Below are 15,574 nucleotides of genomic sequence, written 5' to 3'. Positions count from 1 at the left end.
CAAAAAAAAAAAAAAAAACACGTTATTTAACTTCCTATTTTGCCCTTCCCTCTGCTTCCTCTGTAAGCTTCCCTCGTCTTTAAAATTCCTGGGGAAGCAAGGCAATTACAAGACGTGTGTCTTTATAAGTGTGAATCTTTCGCAGACTTTTCACTTATCCCTTCATTCTTCTTTTTGTTTTCACACCTACTCGTCTCACCGTATCCTCTACTTGATCGGAACCAATACAAAAAAATATGGGATCGTCGAAGAAATCACAAATCGGCAGAGGATTAGACACCGACTGTCGAAAATGGGTCATTGCCGAAATATCTATTCGGGCTTCGCTTAAACCGGTGAAGACGAAGTTGAGAAAGCCGGAGAGAGAAACAGAAGCTGAAGAAGAAAAGTATAATAGTAGCGAAGAGTGCTGCATCACGCCCACGGCGAAAGAAGCGAAGTTCTCGGAGAAACTGAAGTGTCCGCCGGCGCCAAGGAAACGCCGACCTGCGTTGAAGTGTCGGAGCAATGTTGGTGTAGAATACTTCGTGCCTCCGGAAGATTTGGAGACGGTGTTTATACGACGCCGTTAGTGTAAAACGATATGTATTCTCAAAGACGACTCTTTGTCACTTTAGCTTCGACTATAAACTTAGAATAGATTCTTTAATCAGAATATTTTATGGGCTTTTAGAATTTGTCTTTAACAATTTGCTTGCTACTTTAATTTTAGTTTAGTTTGGTTTCACAAATAAACCAGAATCTAAAAGTAATCGAAATCAATTAGACTGAACACCCTTGACTCATCTCTGCCATGGTGTCTTGTCGCACAAGTTGTCGCTTCTTGAATCAAAATTTAGTTCAAGAACGAATATTAATTCAAGGTTCTGAACTTGAGGCTGAGTGCTGAAGATTTACATAGGGAGTTAGGGATTATTGTTACTTCAGGCTGGAAAGAAGATCCTAACGAACGGCCAAACTTCAAATGCTCCTTCTTTACCTCTCCACTGTTTCGTCGCCCAAAATAAAAAATATACGCCGTTGCCGGGGATCGAACCCGGGTCACCCGCGTGACAGGCGGGAATACTAACCACTATACTACAACGACTCAGTTGTTCTGAAAATAAATATAATTTATATAAATGTTAAATGTTCAGGAATCGTCTTCTAAAACCGACCTCAACAACTTGTTTCTCTCTTGTTCGAATTCGTTTTCCCCAGTTCTCCTTCTGCTGCAAAAGCTTCACTGGCGTAAAGCCAAATGTTCGCGAGGAGGAGTCCCTCGAGGACTTGTAAATGGTCGGTCCTTATCCTCTCTCCTTCACTCCGATTCCTGCAGGTAATTTCACATTTTCCACCTCTGATCCTATTCTCTTCATTTCAATACCCATCACCCAGATTCGTTTGATCACCCCAAAGTTTACATCTTTATGCCCAAATGATTGGTTTTGCTTATGGCTTTTTGGATTTTGATCTTGAAGGAATCTGGGTTTGTCATCGAATCCTGTTACAAGCAATGTGATGCTGCAACCAGGTAGCTCCAGTGAAGGCAATCCCAGTTCATCAATGCATCAAGTCTTCAAGGAACTCGAGCTATGTCGACGTCGAGAGGAAGAAAGTGGAGAGTAGGATGCGCAAAGAGTCTGGTAAGACGTTAAGAGAGATTAGAAGAGCTAAAAAAATTGATGAAGAAACTCATGACTGATGAAGAAAGACTCATTTACAACCTCAAAAGGGTATTCAAGTCTTTTGCCTTTTGACATATTGTGATTGATTTGTATTTGTTCAAGTTTGAGACTTTATGTGTGGTTTTGCTTACTGTGAATAGGTTGAGATAGTGTTGAGTTAAAAGTGTGGTTCCTGTAGGAACTTTCAGTGTTATTCTGTCGGCATGGAGTTATGTTTCTCATTTGTCTTATCGAAAATGTTCTTGTGTTTGTGTATTGTATTACACAACTTGTATATGTGAATAGGTTGAGTTAAAGTGTGGTTCTGTAGGAACTTTCAGTCGAGTTCAATTGCTGATGTTTCTCAAAATGCTCATGTGTGTTGTAAACGATGCAGGCAAAGAAGAAAATTGCGCTTCTATTACAAAAGCTCAAGAAATACGAACTCCCTGAGCTGCCCCTCACCAGTGCATGATCCGTAGCTTTTCACACCAGAGCAGACCCAAGCGTTCAAGAAAATCGGTTTCAAGAACAAAAACTATGTCCCCGTTGGTGTTCGTGGGGTCTTTGGGGGGAGTGGTTCAGAACCTCATTTTTCGGACAAATGTGCCCATGCCTAGGACGATGTGCAAACCCAAATCATTGGCTTAGATGATCATTGTTGTGTTGCTTGCTCTAACTATTATTTTGTAGTGGTTTGGTATGAACCAAGTATCTATGCTTTGCAGGCTTTATTCAAAGCGAGATTTGAACAAGCACTTGAATCTCAGAAGCTGAACATCAAGAAAACAGAACAGCAGCTAAGGAGAACGGGTGTTAACCCCGAAGATCCCGTTGCAATGGCTAGCATCCAGAGAGTGGCGTCAACGTTCTTCAATGCAATCGACAAAAAAAAGAAGGAAGCCCGTATGTCTTCCATGGAGATAAACAATCAGAACGAGGGACTAGTGTGGTGAATACAGAAGAAACAGAACGGGTTGATGAAGATAGTGACCAGGAGGAGTTAGACAGATTCATAGCTGAGATAGAGGAGGCAGCAGACAAGGAGTGGGAGGAAGAGGAAGCTCCGGAGGAAGAAGAGTCTGGTAGAATAAGGTATTGGAACCGAGAGGAGTTTGCAGGAAGAAACAGAGGACCTTATGGAGGAGACTCAAGTCATGGCTTTAGAAGAAATGAAAGGGATACACGTAACCAGAGAAGATCCAATGATAGTGATGACAGTGATCAATTGGATTCTGAGGATGATGTCATCCCAAAGAGATTTGATAGGCCAACGCTGATATTTTCTGTTGTTAGCTTCAGTTTTTGTGGATCCAGTGAAAGAAGAAGAGAATGATATTATGCCAACGCTCTGTTTACTGCATCAGGTTCTAGTTTTGTACACGACAGATTAAAAGATGGTCTGTATTTTCAGCCAAAACTTTCTTTTGGGCTTTGATTAGTTCTCTTTAGGAAGTTGTAAAAGTTGACTTGTGAGATTGTCAATGCACTATACGTACTCCACATGGTTACTTCCTCTTTGAAGCCAAACGGGAAACCGTTAAAAGCAGTTTCATGAATAACAGACACATAACAGATTCCTTCTGAAGAGAGCAAAGTAAAAACTAATTAAACGACTTGTTGGTGTGTTTGGGTTAAGAAGAGAGCAAAGTAGAGAAGCTAACTACTGCAAAACTGATAGAGCTAGGACCTGATGTTGATAAGCTAAATCTGAAGAAGACGCACACTAAATGTATTGTAAAAGATCAAATCCTCTCATCAGGTAAAATCTTCAACCATATAATCTTCTACCTTCCAACATCTTTAGATTGTTTGAAACATGTTACATTGTAACACATACATATAAACACTTAACTCACAGTGTGATTCTTAAGTTAATGCTGCAGATGTTATGTTTCACATCTTGTTAATACAGTTCGAACACAAGACAAGAATGTAAAGGGCAGAGGGTTCAGAACTAAGTGTTTAATCAGCACAAAGCGACGCCATTAGATTCGTCGGTGAGCTCCAAACATCAAGATCAAACAATGACTGCTTCCTTTCTTCTTCCATTACTCTAGTTATGCTCTCTGCAACTTCGCACAGGTTCGACACATCATTGATTATCACTTCTTGTGCTTCCGCCTGCAAATTCTCAAACATGTACAGCTAATTTAAATATACGACTAACCGTTTTTAATCGAACGGGCAAAGAAAAAAAAACACTAATTACCATAGAGAGATGTTCGTCGATGAAAACAGACGCGGGAGAGGAACCATCGCGAAACGACGTCGCTTCGTTCGCGTTTAACCTCTCTTCTTCTTCTCCCAGCGTCGTTCGAAACAGAGCAGCGTTGAATCTGTTCGACAGAGCTTCCCACTGCTGGATCTCACTCCGGTACTTGCTTCTGAGCTTCGCCAGCGTTCTCTTCTTCCGCATCCTTCGATTCCTCTCCTCGGCGGCGGGATCTAGCTCCGGATTCGAAGGATTGGATGTTTCTCCGGGGTCCGAGATACGGCTCCGCTTCTCTCGCTTGAAAACGAAGCCGTCGTCGTTGCATAGTTCCCACTCTTCGTCCTCTCTTTCCATCGCGGTGGAGCGAGAGAAAATTCAGTGGGACGCTTTGGATTTGGTTTAGATCTTTGCAAATAGAAATGTTTTTTTTTTTACAGCTCAGCTTTGATACATGGGCCCAAAATAAAGCCTGCAAAAGGGGAAAAAGAAAGGGGCGTTCCGAGAATTGAACTCGGGACCTCTCGCACCCTAAGCGAGAATCATACCACTAGACCAAACGCCCTCTTGTGTTTTTTTTTACAGCTCAGCTTTGATACATGGGCCCATAGCTTTGATACATGAGGCCGAGTACATATTATAGGCCCAAAAAGGCCTGCAAAAGGGAGAAAAAAAAGGGGCGTTCCGAGAATTGAACTCGGGACCTCTCGCACAATAAGCGAGAATCATACCACTAGACCAAACGCCCTCTTGTGTTTGTTAGCTTGAGTTAAAGAATTAAGTCAAAGTCTTAGCGTACAGACATGTTATCTAATCTGATGCTTTGGTCTACAATGGTGTTTTCTGTTGATTTTAGCTTAATCTCCAGCTTCATTCTTTTATTTTTCAATCAAGTTCACAATTAATTTCAGAAGGGATTTTTAATCATTCAAATGTGTTTTTTTTTTTCATTTAATCAAATTTCCAGCTTAAATTCAGTTAATAGCAATCAATCTTTCTATCTCTAAGTGTGGATGACAACGTATTCCAATGTTCTTTCCATTGTTTCATAAAGAGCATATCTAGTATTAAATCCATATGCCCTCCTTGGGCACTAGAACCCAATACTTGAAGATGTGGTGCTTGTGTTAGGCACTGGTAGAACATCTCCAACTTTACTCCATAATTTATGGACTAATCACTTTTTTGTTTGTTCATCGCTCTATTTTGCAGTAGATTGTGGAATGGAGTTGGAGATGCTCTTAGCCAGCAACTTTCATTGAAGATTTTTTTATATAGCTCAATGTAAAAGTGATATAAGTAAGAAGCGCATAATATTTATCTATACTTTCCTCTGGAATTCTCATACAATACTATGATTTAACAAAAGAAAATAAAGTTAATGAATGCGCTTAGATATTTCATATTTCGTTAGCAGATAGGATGAAAGAGACTGCTCTTTTCCACAAACACAAAATGAAAGCAACGGGTTGGAGGAACTCAGAAAGAGACAGTTTTTGTCCTTTTGTTACCGGTGAGGTCGTGAAGAAGAAGAATTGTTGTGAGCAGATGCTTCAAAGTAAGCTTTCTCTGCCTCATCCAATCTGTCTTGAAACATCGTCCACTCTCTCCTGCACCTTTCCCTCACCTGAGAGATAACAGATTTAAAGTCAGAAAGTGTTTTTGTTATATCTTAAAAGACTACAAACACTAAAGAATCTTGCATGAATATCTTACCCCTTCCCATGGTTGTTTCCCTTCCTCTTGTTGTCCCTATCAAATGTTAGATTCACCAAGAAAAAAATGGACAACGGTTAACTCTGTTCAATGTAGTTTACATCACTCCGCCAATGATGAAAATATTCCACAATTACTAATCTTTGTATTGGTTTTGACATTGAGAAATGTGACTACATGATTTATACAGTGGAGAAACTGTGTAATATAGTTTCTAAAGGCAGCCCACAAAATGTAAAATCTTAGTTTAGTAAACCATAAAATAAATGGAAGAGGAAAGTTGTGAACATACTTGGTTCCCTAGTGATGGAACACCTTGATGAATAATCCATTGAGCATCTACCACTCCAATTTTCTCGTGCGCGTTCTATTAATTGCAAGATTATTGAGAAGTATATATAGAATCCATGACAGAGATATCTAACTGTGGATATAGGTGTGTGTCCAAAAGGCATACCTGAACGCATTTTCGAACCGCAAAATCCAGACCCCATCCGTGAACTAAATCGTTCTGCGGTTATAACTTAACCGTTAGAATTTGCTGAAGGGAAACAAAGATGACACGGAGTTAGGTTCCTTTTTGTCATACCTGAATCATATGCCACACACATCGCCATGCTTTACGGGAGAAAACAGGAGCCATAATCTCTACGAATCTGAATGTCATTTACATAATCATGAACGATAAAGATACTCACTAACCATCAGTGAAATACTAAAAAGAAAAGTTATATTGATATGTGTATAAAGTAGCATACGCTGCACAAGGGGGTAGATTTGGATCACTGCACCACCCATTCCTCTCCTCAGCATGCCTGCAAGAACATGCAAAAGCTGTTGAATATGATCATTGCAATGGTAAAGAAAGTACTTAGGAAACTCACTTGTGGACTTCAGTGTCGTCTCTTTTCTTTGTCATCTCCCATGTGAGACCCTCATAGGGCTCTAACCCAGGCTGTGAGATCTCCAAACCATGTTTCTTCACCACCGCCAGATATCTATCATATCATTTTAACTGTTAATAAGCTAATAAGCCATTAGAAGTAAGTCAAAGTTTCAAAAAAAAAAACATACTTCTCAGAATCAAAATGTTCCACGCCAAGATCCTCATCCCATATGAAGATATAATCATAGGGAGCAACTATGTCCGGGTGAAGAAACCGCTTGGCGTACCACCTTCATGGAAAATTCATAGTCAGTACATAGAAACTCTTATTAGGAGGAAGATTGGTGTTTAGCTCGCTAACCATTTCGTTTGTTTTCGGATGCTCACATGAATGGCTCGCTTCGACCATTCAAACTCTTCCCACTCGCTGGCCCGGCCATCGTAGTGAAACAGCATTATAGTGAAGTTATCTGAGAACTGAGAGATTCAAAAGTTAAGCTAATGAAAGAAGATTACAAAAAGAAACACAAGGAGGCAGTATAGTATACCTTCTTCAACGCAGCGTCTATGTTTTTCCTCTGACCATAACCAACCGTAAACGTTACTAGATACCGCTGCTTGGTTTTCAAATCCTACACGCCATAACCAAACAAAATGTATAACATGATCTTAAAGCCATACAACAAGTCAGTAGATCCAACCTCATTAGGGTCACCCCACAAACGACGGAGGTATAAATCTGATTCAGGTGTGACTATATCTGGAGGCAGCCTCTCAGCGCCACGGGGATTACTAGGAACCCATATCTGCAACACCTCTATAAAGTTCCATCATTTCATAATAAAAACATAGAGAGTCTTAACAAGATATAGCTGACCCCCAACCTTAGTATCATTATAAGTATAGGGTGGATCAGGGATGTCATTCTTGGGTTTGGAGCTCTTTGTGGAAGACCAAGAGCTAAACAGTGTTTTTCTTGATAAGTCCGAGTATTTATCCTCAATGTATGCAAGATCGATGGAGGGGAACAATGTGGATGGAAGATTCATCTAACCATAGCAAAATGACATAATCAAGTTGGAAAAAAGGTATAGAGATAGAGACATGGTGCCACCAAGAGGAGAAGAGTGTTAGTCTTACCTTAGTTAAGGTGAGAGTTGGAAAAGTAATGCCCATAAGGAAACCAACTATAACCCCGAAGAAGGATGCTACAAGTAGCTTCATCATTTGGCTGGGTCTTCTCATGTTTTCCTCTATGGTTTAATACTTCACTTAGATACACATTTTAAAAGCCTTGTGGAAAAGAAAAAAAAAGCACCCACTACAGAATGTGCCTAGAGGTTTATTACCTGATACCTACTGTCTATGCAGGTGTACAAAGTTGGGCTACAAAGAAGTGCACATGTTCGATTCCTTGGCTTACGTCACAATTGCATCCTTCGATTCGATGCATCTAACTACAACAAAAAGAGTAAGAGAACATGATCAACTTAAGAACAATCCTTGAGGATCTTGAAAGAGAAAAGCTTTATAAAGCAGCCTACACTATATATCATCATAGAGTGGAAACTCGTTATCCTTAACCAATCCACAATATCATCTCCTAAGAGAATAGCTTTCCCCCAAGCTATGACACCATATCAATACTCTTCTTAGGGTATGCTACTGTAAATCACTACCAAAGAATCTTAAATTGAAATTCACCAAGGGATCACACACCAACACGACAATAATTTTCGAAATAACAAATTTCTGAGCATAAATCAACCGACAACAATTCCAAAAAAAAAGAAGAACATGCGATCGCATACCGAAACAGAAAGAAAGAAACCTGTTACCGGTCCTGTCTGATGACTATTGGCGACAGAGACGGAGACAATAAAACTTAGAACTCGTCAAAGCGCCGATCAAAAAAGAGCAAAAACGGGGTCTGGTTCAACGTTTGCGAGATCTTCTCTCCTTCAGCTTTGAATCCCACAGCGATGGTCCACGCTCCGTCGAAATTACTGCCACAGGAAGCGGTAAAATCGGCTGCGTTTCACCTTCGTGTATCTTAACTGGGCCTTTCGTTCAGGCCCATTGAAATAAGGCATGAATATATACACGTGGCAGAGTGTAAAGTAAACCACTGGCAAGGTAACCACGTGGCAGCCAGACGGGGCTTCATGGCATGTTTGTAAAGTGTAAATAAAACAAAGCACAAGTGAACTAGGGTTTTGTCTGAAAATCTTCTGTAGCTCTTCTTCTTCTTCTGCTTCTGCTTCGTTTGTCGTCATCGTCGTCTGCCAGTTCTCAGATTTGAAGCGTTGTGATAAGACTCGAATCTCTATCTTTCTCTTGCATTCAAACGTTAGAAAAAAATGAGAGCTTTTGAAAAATGAGACTGATATTGAATAAGGGTCATGAACGTCGTTCCTAAGGTATAACAGAGATGGCGATATGCTATTCTCCTGCGCCAAGGATCGCACTCCCACTCTTTGGTATGCCGATAATGGCGAACGGCTTGGAACTTATACCGTGGCCACAACGGTGCCGTTTGGTGTTGTGATGTCTCACGTAAGCCTCGCCTATAGTAACCATTTCTTTTTTTTTTTTGCTGCTGCCTTTAGATTGGTTCTTTTAATTTAAAAGCTGGCTTGCAACGACAGTATTGGTTTTGAAAGACGCTGCAATGCAATGAGATGGTTGCTTCTTATTTTCCCGGGAATTATTACCTAATCTTGTATGTCTTTTATTCAAATTCAAAGCCAAAATAAATCAAGTATCGTATAAACCATAAGCAACTATAAGATGTGACTGAATATATTATGTAATGTGTTCGGGATGGAGAAACAGAGAATTTAAACGAATGTTGGCAAACCAGAAAAAAATGAGGTTGGAAGAAACTCAGGATGTATTAGAAGGTTATTTGTGAAGGGAACATCACATTCTTTTAATTAAGAAGTATGAAAAAACAGCACATCTTTTTAGCTCACTTTGAGACTTTCAGACCAGCTTGATAATTTTTTGAGTTGTCAGTACCAAAGTAACGGTCTGCGAATTCTCCCAGGCCTGGAATCACACGCGAGTCCTCATTGAGGGAGGCATCCATCTCCGAAGTCACAATCTTTACCATTGGATGTTTCTTGCATAGCGCATGAATACCTTGAGGTGCCTGCATTTTTATTCTTGCATCAGTAAATAATACGAGTGAGGAAAAGCAGACAAAAGGTTTTGTTTGGTTGGTTGTTTACTGCTATGAGGTTAAGAAAGATGATATGTGATTCTGGAACTCCCTTACTGATAAGCAAAGATATAGCCTTCACTGCTGAGTTTCCTGTTTAACACTCTTAAAGGGTTAGGCATTGAATGTTATAACCTTTGTTTATATCTTTTTGTGTGGGTATTACTACGAACCTGAAGCTAGAACAGGGTCAAGGAGGAAGACATGTCTGCTTGCGATGTCTTTTGGTAACTTCTCATATATCAACTACACATAAATATCACTCAATCATTGGAGCTGAGATGTGTAAGAAAACGTATTCTCAGAGAAAGGAAACAGACCTGACGACCATCGTTATTCTCTCTGTGGATTAAGATTTTACCAATCTTGATTCCGTTGCAACAAGCTCTTAGTGCGTTCTCCATGCTTTCTCCACTGTAAAATACCATAAACAACATAGAGCTACGAAGTACGAACTACAAAGCAGAGAAACTAATGTAATAGATACCTTCTGATCACCGAGACGCCACACAATCTCTTGCAGAAGTCTACTCCAGTGTACACCGATCCTGTTAAGTTTTAAATCATGCAAACAGTTAGTACTGCTAATACCACCCCTTTCTCAAACTTGTTAGTAGTTTTTTTCTTTTAATCGACATCTTATAATTTTAATCCAAAATGGGAATATAGTTTCCATTACAAGCCGACTCTAACAAAATCACCCAAATTAAATGTTTCCTAATCTAGCTTCGTTCGAACCATCACTCTCTGGTACATTCCGCTAGACCGAATCCAGAATATTTGGGTAGTTTAGTTACCTGTTGGAGTAGTTATCTGTTTCTCTGTGAAAGGAAGATGACCAAGTCCATGTTCCACAACCTAAACACATACAACACCCACTCTTTAGTTTTGTGAATGTGAAAGCCTATATGTTTTTGGCTTTACCAGTCGAATCAATCGGTCAGCATAGAAGACGAAATCATGCTTTGTTGTGTTGACATCGCGGATAAGAGTATGCATTCCTTTGATCTGGAACGTAGAAGATATGATGAAGATGTTTGAGTATATCTTACAGAGGTTGTGTTGGCACAACTTTGTACGGATATGTTGAACAATGAGGTCAATGGCAACATCGTTGTCTCCTCCTCGAGGTATGATTATATCAGCATACTTCATCGATGGCTGGATGAACTCATCAAAGCTCGGCTTCACAAACTTGGTGTACTGTAAAATGAAATAAACATTCACGTATAACTTCCATTAAACAACAAGAGTGATACAGAGAGAGAGAGAGAGAGAGTATATACTGACTTGCTCAAGCACGTTTTGGATGTTTCTTCCTCTCTGGACGGTATCACGCTGTATCCTCCTCGAGAGACGTACATCAGCATCTGCATCAGTGAATCTTGTGAGCATATAATTCTTATTTGGGATGCCTATCAGCTTCCGGTCGGTCCCAGGACAAACACTAACAGACTAGCTAATACATTGCATGATCCGAGTTTAGAATGCCTACCACTAATGTTAGGGGTAGGGAAATTATTTGTTACTGAACTACCATATAAACTCCATGGACCGAACTGGCCAAAATGGTTTACGTGCCCCCAAGTCTTTTCTCACTAGGCTACTACTGCTTGGTTAAAATGATTCATCTTGAGCTAAGAGGATATACAAACAAACCTGTATCGACAAAGATCTTCATGTTCATGAGGTCACGAACTTGAGGGTCATTAAGAACCAATATCCCTTCTAAGATGATTACGTCAGCTGGGTTAACCGGACTGGCTGACTCAATGCTCTGATGGGTTTTGAAATCGTAGCTAGGGATGCTCACTGGTTGGCCAGACCGTAGTTTCTCCATACAAGAAAGCAAAACCTCCGTGTTGAACGCGTCTACGTATACGTAGTTTAAAAACGTGAATGAAACCCCCCAAAAAAAACAATCGATTTTGATTTACTAGTTATACCAGGATGATCGAAATTGTATTCGTGAACCTTCTTTAGTTTCTCTTCACTCAGCGAATGATAAAACGAATCCTGAAACTCGATTTTGTTATTTACAAAATTTGAAGTTTCCGATAGGATCCGTGACAATATAGATGGAAACAGTGTATTATGTTACTTGGTTCACAAGCACGACACGTTGATCGTGTAACTGAGACATGATCATGTCGCAGACCGTTGTCTTCCCGGAGGCGGTTCCGCCGGCAACACCTGGATGAGTAGAGATAATTCTAACAAAAGTGAGGGTTAAAAAAGTCGCGACGGAGGTGGAAACGTACCGATCACGAAAGGCTGTTTAAGAGGAGCCGGAGCTGAAGGGAAAATATTGTCAGTGATCGAGCCATTAGATAATTGCTCCATCTGCTTCTTCCTCCTCAATCTGATAGCTTTGAATCTAAACGTTTACACAGTAAATCAAATAAGAAAGAAAACAAATCTGAATTTTTTTTTTTAATTAGATAATAATGATTTGCTATAAATATGTATCATGTAGCCCATCAGGTAGCTTAGGTTTTCACCTGATGTGCATGCAAAGGCGCGTTTAGGGATATAGCCGGGGACGAAAACGACGCCGTATTGTAAGCCATGTTCTTGTAAATTAGGACGCTTCGAGTATCTTTTAGTTAATTTCTTTTGTTCTAGATTTTACCAATTATAAACGTGATTTAGAAAACCGGTATAGAAATTTGGTAAAATAGCCGGTATGATTTGCTACGGTTTGCATAAACCAATGTTGAATGAATAACTTGTTGAAATAAACCAATGGGTGCGCTTCCATTGAAACACTAATTAAGATGGCACAGAGCCACAAGATTCTGAATAATCCAAAAACATTGGTGAAAAAAATGTCTCACGCACACGCTCTTGGTGGAGATGAATGCAAATGCAGATACTTGAGATTCTCTTTCATTCGCTTCACCAACTTCTATGATTTAAACTCGCTCCATCAATGGGGTGATCTTGGTGCGAAGAACATATGTTTCCACAACGGTTGTATTTGGATTTAACTTAAACGTCACTCCATAACGGAACGTAGATCAATTTTTAATCCTAAGTATTTTACCTAAGTCCTGATGAAATTTAACTAATTAGTTAGTACAAAGTCACTACTCATCACTTGTTCTCTCTTGAAAGTTGCAATTAGCATCACCACATGTTCTCTCTTTTACTAACAAAAGAATGAAAGATAACCGGGCCTCGTGGTCTGGTGGTAAAGGAACCTCGGCTGAGGTGCCCGCCATCACGATTTCGAGCCCCGGCCACAGCGGATTTAACATCTCTTCCGCTAGGGCGCTGGACTCCCTACGGGGAATAGTTGGGACTGTGGCTGCCTAGATACCAGAGTTATCAAAAAAAAAAAAAAAAAAAAAGATGAAACCAATAATTTTTTTTTGTAAGACTAGTGCCGATGGACTCGGTCAACCAAAACTTCGGTCAATTCTTCTATAAATTAAAACTTGCTTCTTGGTTAATTTCCTCCACAAACAAGAATCACTCTTTTCTTCACTTTTCAAACTTTTTCACCGTTATCATAAACCACACCCAAGAGACAAAAAAAAACAAGAAGTCGTTTATTACTTAATTACTACACAAAAGAAACTCACATTAACATTAAAAATGACAATGACCTTTAGGCTATTGTCTCTCGCCGTCGCGGCTTTGGCGGTAACCGCCGTATTCGCCGCCGATCCTCCATCACCTGCCGGCGCGCCAAAATCTAATGGCGATAAGAGCTCAACCTCACCTTCCCCCGCTGCCACGGGTTCACCAAAATCAGCTGCTGCGGGTTCACCAAAATCAACCGCATCCGCCCCAACCTCGCCGCCAACGGCTTCTGCTCCGAGTCCGACCACCGCCACTCCCAGCTCTTCACCATCTTCAAGTGGTAGCCCAGCAACGCCTCCTAAATCTTCTTCGACCAAATCCCCGGCTTCAAGCCCCGCCTCAAGCTCAGGCGATAACTCCGAAGGTCCCACCAGCTCGTCCGAAGGACCCACTAGCTCATCCGAAGGTCCCACCAGCTCGTCTGACTCACCCTCCACCTCGTCTCCACCAGGTCCGACACCAGACATGTCTCCGTCGTCGTCCACGGACGAAGGAAACACCAGCGACGGCCCTGGAGCTTCAGCTCCCACGGGAAGAGCCTCGTCGATTCAGATCTCAGTCTCCGGATCTGCTCTCGCCGCCGTTGCATGGTTCTGCTTTGTATGATTGAAAGTTTCATGTTAAGTTAATTCTTTTGGTTACACTCCTCGACACGTTATATTCGTGCATTGTACGGAGGTTAGGGTTTGATGTTGTGCTAAATGTTTTTTTTTTTTTTTTTTGGTGCTAAATGTTTAGTTTGTGTTGTTTTGTGATTAACTGATCATGTAATCTTAGTCGTTATGTATTTTAAACCATTTAATTCTTATGGTTATAAAATGGATTTGTTTCAGTTAGAATGTTGAATATATCGATCTTTACGTAGAAAAATTTAGAAAATCATATAAAATGACATATTATGTATAGTTTTGTGGTTTTCAGTTAGCAGGCATGCATATGAAAACAAATATCCTAAGAATATTCTAAAAATAGTTAAACCAAATCTTCATATATATAGAGAAACCCGTAACCGTAAATAGCAAGTTACTGAATAAACACTTACGTTAAATTCCAAATCTTCTTTATCATTCAGTTCTCCTTTGAAGATTTTATCGATCTGCTCAGAATCATTATCGTATATACAAGTAGAACCATATATCCAAAGATAAAGTAAAAGGTTACACTCAATTAATAGAAGAGACCAGGGGATCAATATCAAGCTGGGAGTTAAAGTTGCACAAACACAAAGATTATAAGAACTTCTATTCTTATTAGATTTAAAAACTCTCTCAAAACTAAACCTTTCAATATGTTTTTCTTGATGGAACATCTCTCCATGAGAACTCTTTATATAGGAAGAAGCTACATCTTTTCCTAAGAGCGAAGCTACATCTTTTTCTAATAATAATATGGAAACATTCCTAAGCTCGGTATGTTTTACTTTTTCCTTAACCCATCAAACTTCACTTTAATGAGTTAACTTGCTCCTCAAGTTAATTGGAATTATTCAACATTCTCCCCCTTAATTCCAACTTGAATCTTAGGTATGTTGATCTTCTGAACTCCGATGAACTTGCGCATTGCTTCGAACTTGATCCTTGCCAATGGCTTAGTGAGTATGTCTGCCTTCTGCTCCACTCCAGGTACGTGCTTCACTTCGATAAAGTCGAACTCCACACATTCTCGAATGAAATGGTACTTCGAGAGTATGTGTTTGCTTCTACCGTGAAACACCGGGTTCTTGGTGAGGGCTATCGCTGATTTGTTGTCAATCTTCAACACGACCTTCTTGTCTTCTTTGTTCATGATCTCGACCATCAACTCCTTTAACCAAATTGCTTGTTTTGCAGCTTCCGTAGCTGCCATGAACTCCGCCTCACATGAAGAGAGTGCCACTGTGGGTTGCTTGCACGATGTCCACGTGATCGGCGATGTTCCTAGGTAGAACATAAACCCTGTAGTGCTTCTTCCATCATCAACGTCTATGTTATGGCTGCTGTCACTGTAACCTGTAATCTCCGTTGTTCCATCCCGTTTGAAGAAGAGACCATAATCTGTAGTGCCCTTTATGTATCGTATTAGATGCTTCACTGCTTCTCCATGACTCTCTCTTGGACTCTGCATATATCTGCTTAATACACCAACCAAAAACGCCAAGTCCGGTCGTGTATGAAGAAGATACCTTAAGCATCCTATGATGCTTCGATACGATGTTGCATCAATCTCAGGCTCCTCCTCTGCCTTTGATACTTTCAAACTCGTGTGCATCGGAACATGAGTATAGTTACATGACTCCATCTTCGTCTTGACAAGTATACCTTGCG

At 40.3% G+C, this 15,574-nt stretch overlaps 5 protein-coding genes, 3 non-coding genes and 1 pseudogene across 14 annotated transcripts; 3 read left to right on the top strand and 6 right to left on the bottom strand.

The window, feature by feature from the left end:
- The first annotated feature begins 136 nt into the window (after window positions 1-136).
- Window positions 137-662, top strand: LOC106317351 (cyclin-dependent protein kinase inhibitor SMR1-like). The gene has a single exon (XM_013755180.1). It carries the CDS (start codon window positions 237-239, stop codon window positions 570-572), a length of 336 nt encoding a protein of 111 aa, XP_013610634.1. The 5' UTR covers window positions 137-236; the 3' UTR covers window positions 573-662.
- Window positions 663-1,015: 353 nt separating this feature from the next.
- Window positions 1,016-1,087, bottom strand: TRNAD-GUC. The gene has a single exon. It is a non-coding gene; the product is annotated as a tRNA-Asp (tRNA).
- Window positions 1,088-1,504: 417 nt separating this feature from the next.
- LOC106314082 lies at window positions 1,505-3,127 on the top strand (annotated as a pseudogene).
- Window positions 3,128-3,396: 269 nt separating this feature from the next.
- LOC106315968 lies at window positions 3,397-4,284 on the bottom strand. Its single transcript, XM_013753822.1, has 2 exons — window positions 3,859-4,284; window positions 3,397-3,770 (listed from the first exon to the last, which is right to left on the bottom strand). Exons 1-2 carry the CDS (start codon window positions 4,213-4,215, stop codon window positions 3,612-3,614), a joined length of 516 nt encoding a protein of 171 aa, XP_013609276.1. The 5' UTR covers window positions 4,216-4,284; the 3' UTR covers window positions 3,397-3,611.
- A 67-nt stretch (window positions 4,285-4,351) lies between these two features.
- TRNAP-AGG lies at window positions 4,352-4,423 on the bottom strand. Its single transcript has one exon. It is a non-coding gene; the product is annotated as a tRNA-Pro (tRNA).
- A 111-nt stretch (window positions 4,424-4,534) lies between these two features.
- Window positions 4,535-4,606, bottom strand: TRNAN-AUU. The gene has a single exon. It is a non-coding gene; the product is annotated as a tRNA-Asn (tRNA).
- Window positions 4,607-5,154: 548 nt separating this feature from the next.
- Window positions 5,155-8,511, bottom strand: LOC106313480. 6 transcript variants are annotated; one of them, XM_013751285.1, is made up of 15 exons: window positions 8,272-8,511; window positions 7,810-7,917; window positions 7,601-7,713; window positions 7,345-7,509; window positions 7,162-7,266; window positions 7,009-7,092; window positions 6,822-6,937; window positions 6,649-6,750; window positions 6,459-6,572; window positions 6,333-6,389; window positions 6,164-6,230; window positions 6,032-6,085; window positions 5,867-5,941; window positions 5,575-5,610; window positions 5,155-5,485 (listed from the first exon to the last, which is right to left on the bottom strand). In XM_013751285.1, exons 3-15 carry the CDS (start codon window positions 7,703-7,705, stop codon window positions 5,366-5,368), a joined length of 1,200 nt encoding a protein of 399 aa, XP_013606739.1. In that variant the 5' UTR covers window positions 7,706-7,713; window positions 7,810-7,917; window positions 8,272-8,511; the 3' UTR covers window positions 5,155-5,365. The 6 variants fall into 6 exon arrangements, with proteins under 6 accessions (XP_013606739.1, XP_013606737.1, XP_013606743.1 ...); XM_013751283.1 differs by having other exon boundaries at window positions 8,292-8,511; XM_013751289.1 differs by having other exon boundaries at window positions 7,817-7,917; window positions 8,292-8,511.
- A 774-nt stretch (window positions 8,512-9,285) lies between these two features.
- On the bottom strand, window positions 9,286-12,079 carry LOC106316898 (uridine kinase-like protein 5). 2 transcript variants are annotated; one of them, XM_013754761.1, is made up of 12 exons: window positions 11,945-12,079; window positions 11,785-11,876; window positions 11,630-11,699; window positions 11,343-11,555; window positions 10,974-11,053; window positions 10,608-10,886; window positions 10,481-10,541; window positions 10,171-10,231; window positions 10,004-10,097; window positions 9,857-9,929; window positions 9,694-9,776; window positions 9,286-9,614 (listed from the first exon to the last, which is right to left on the bottom strand). In XM_013754761.1, the coding sequence occupies exons 1-12, from the start codon at window positions 12,024-12,026 to the stop codon at window positions 9,432-9,434; spliced, it is 1,371 nt and encodes a 456-aa protein (XP_013610215.1). In that variant the 5' UTR covers window positions 12,027-12,079; the 3' UTR covers window positions 9,286-9,431. The 2 variants fall into 2 exon arrangements, with proteins under 2 accessions (XP_013610215.1, XP_013610216.1); XM_013754762.1 differs by having other exon boundaries at window positions 9,460-9,614; window positions 9,741-9,776.
- Window positions 12,080-13,277: 1,198 nt separating this feature from the next.
- On the top strand, window positions 13,278-13,877 carry LOC106317722 (putative protein TPRXL). Its single transcript, XM_013755489.1, has one exon. The coding sequence runs from the start codon at window positions 13,284-13,286 to the stop codon at window positions 13,875-13,877; it is 594 nt and encodes a 197-aa protein (XP_013610943.1). The 5' UTR covers window positions 13,278-13,283.
- Window positions 13,878-15,574: the final 1,697 nt, after the last annotated feature.

The sequence above is a fragment of the Brassica oleracea genome, chromosome C9, assembly GCF_000695525.1.
Source record: "Brassica oleracea var. oleracea cultivar TO1000 chromosome C9, BOL, whole genome shotgun sequence".
Lineage (NCBI taxonomy): Eukaryota > Viridiplantae > Streptophyta > Magnoliopsida > Brassicales > Brassicaceae > Brassica > Brassica oleracea.
Note: the sequence above shows the minus strand (reverse complement) of the source record. Positions and strands in the feature narration are given on the sequence as shown.

Bases quoted from the DNA above. Each gene is read 5' to 3' on its own strand.
- LOC106315968 (XM_013753822.1), bottom strand. From the start codon at position 4,215: ATGGAAAGAGAGGACGAAGAGTGGGAACTATGCAACGACGACGGCTTC. The intron at 3,771-3,858 runs GTAATTAGTGTT...GAGAATTTGCAG, and splicing joins TCGACGAACATCTCTCTATG to GCGGAAGCACAAGAAGTGAT.
- LOC106317722 (XM_013755489.1), top strand. From the start codon at position 13,284: ATGACAATGACCTTTAGGCTATTGTCTCTCGCCGTCGCGGCTTTGGCG.
- LOC106313480 (XM_013751285.1), bottom strand. From the start codon at position 7,705: ATGAGAAGACCCAGCCAAATGATGAAGCTACTTGTAGCATCCTTCTTC. The intron at 6,938-7,008 runs GTATACTATACT...TGAATCTCTCAG, and splicing joins TAGACGCTGCGTTGAAGAAG to TTCTCAGATAACTTCACTAT. The intron at 5,486-5,574 runs GTAAGATATTCA...GTTATCTCTCAG, and splicing joins GGAAACAACCATGGGAAGGG to GTGAGGGAAAGGTGCAGGAG.
- LOC106317351 (XM_013755180.1), top strand. From the start codon at position 237: ATGGGATCGTCGAAGAAATCACAAATCGGCAGAGGATTAGACACCGAC.
- LOC106316898 (XM_013754761.1), bottom strand. From the start codon at position 12,026: ATGGAGCAATTATCTAATGGCTCGATCACTGACAATATTTTCCCTTCA. The intron at 10,098-10,170 runs GTATCTATTACA...GGTATTTTACAG, and splicing joins GGCGTCTCGGTGATCAGAAG to TGGAGAAAGCATGGAGAACG. The intron at 9,930-10,003 runs GTCTGTTTCCTT...ATTTATGTGTAG, and splicing joins AGAATAACGATGGTCGTCAG to TTGATATATGAGAAGTTACC.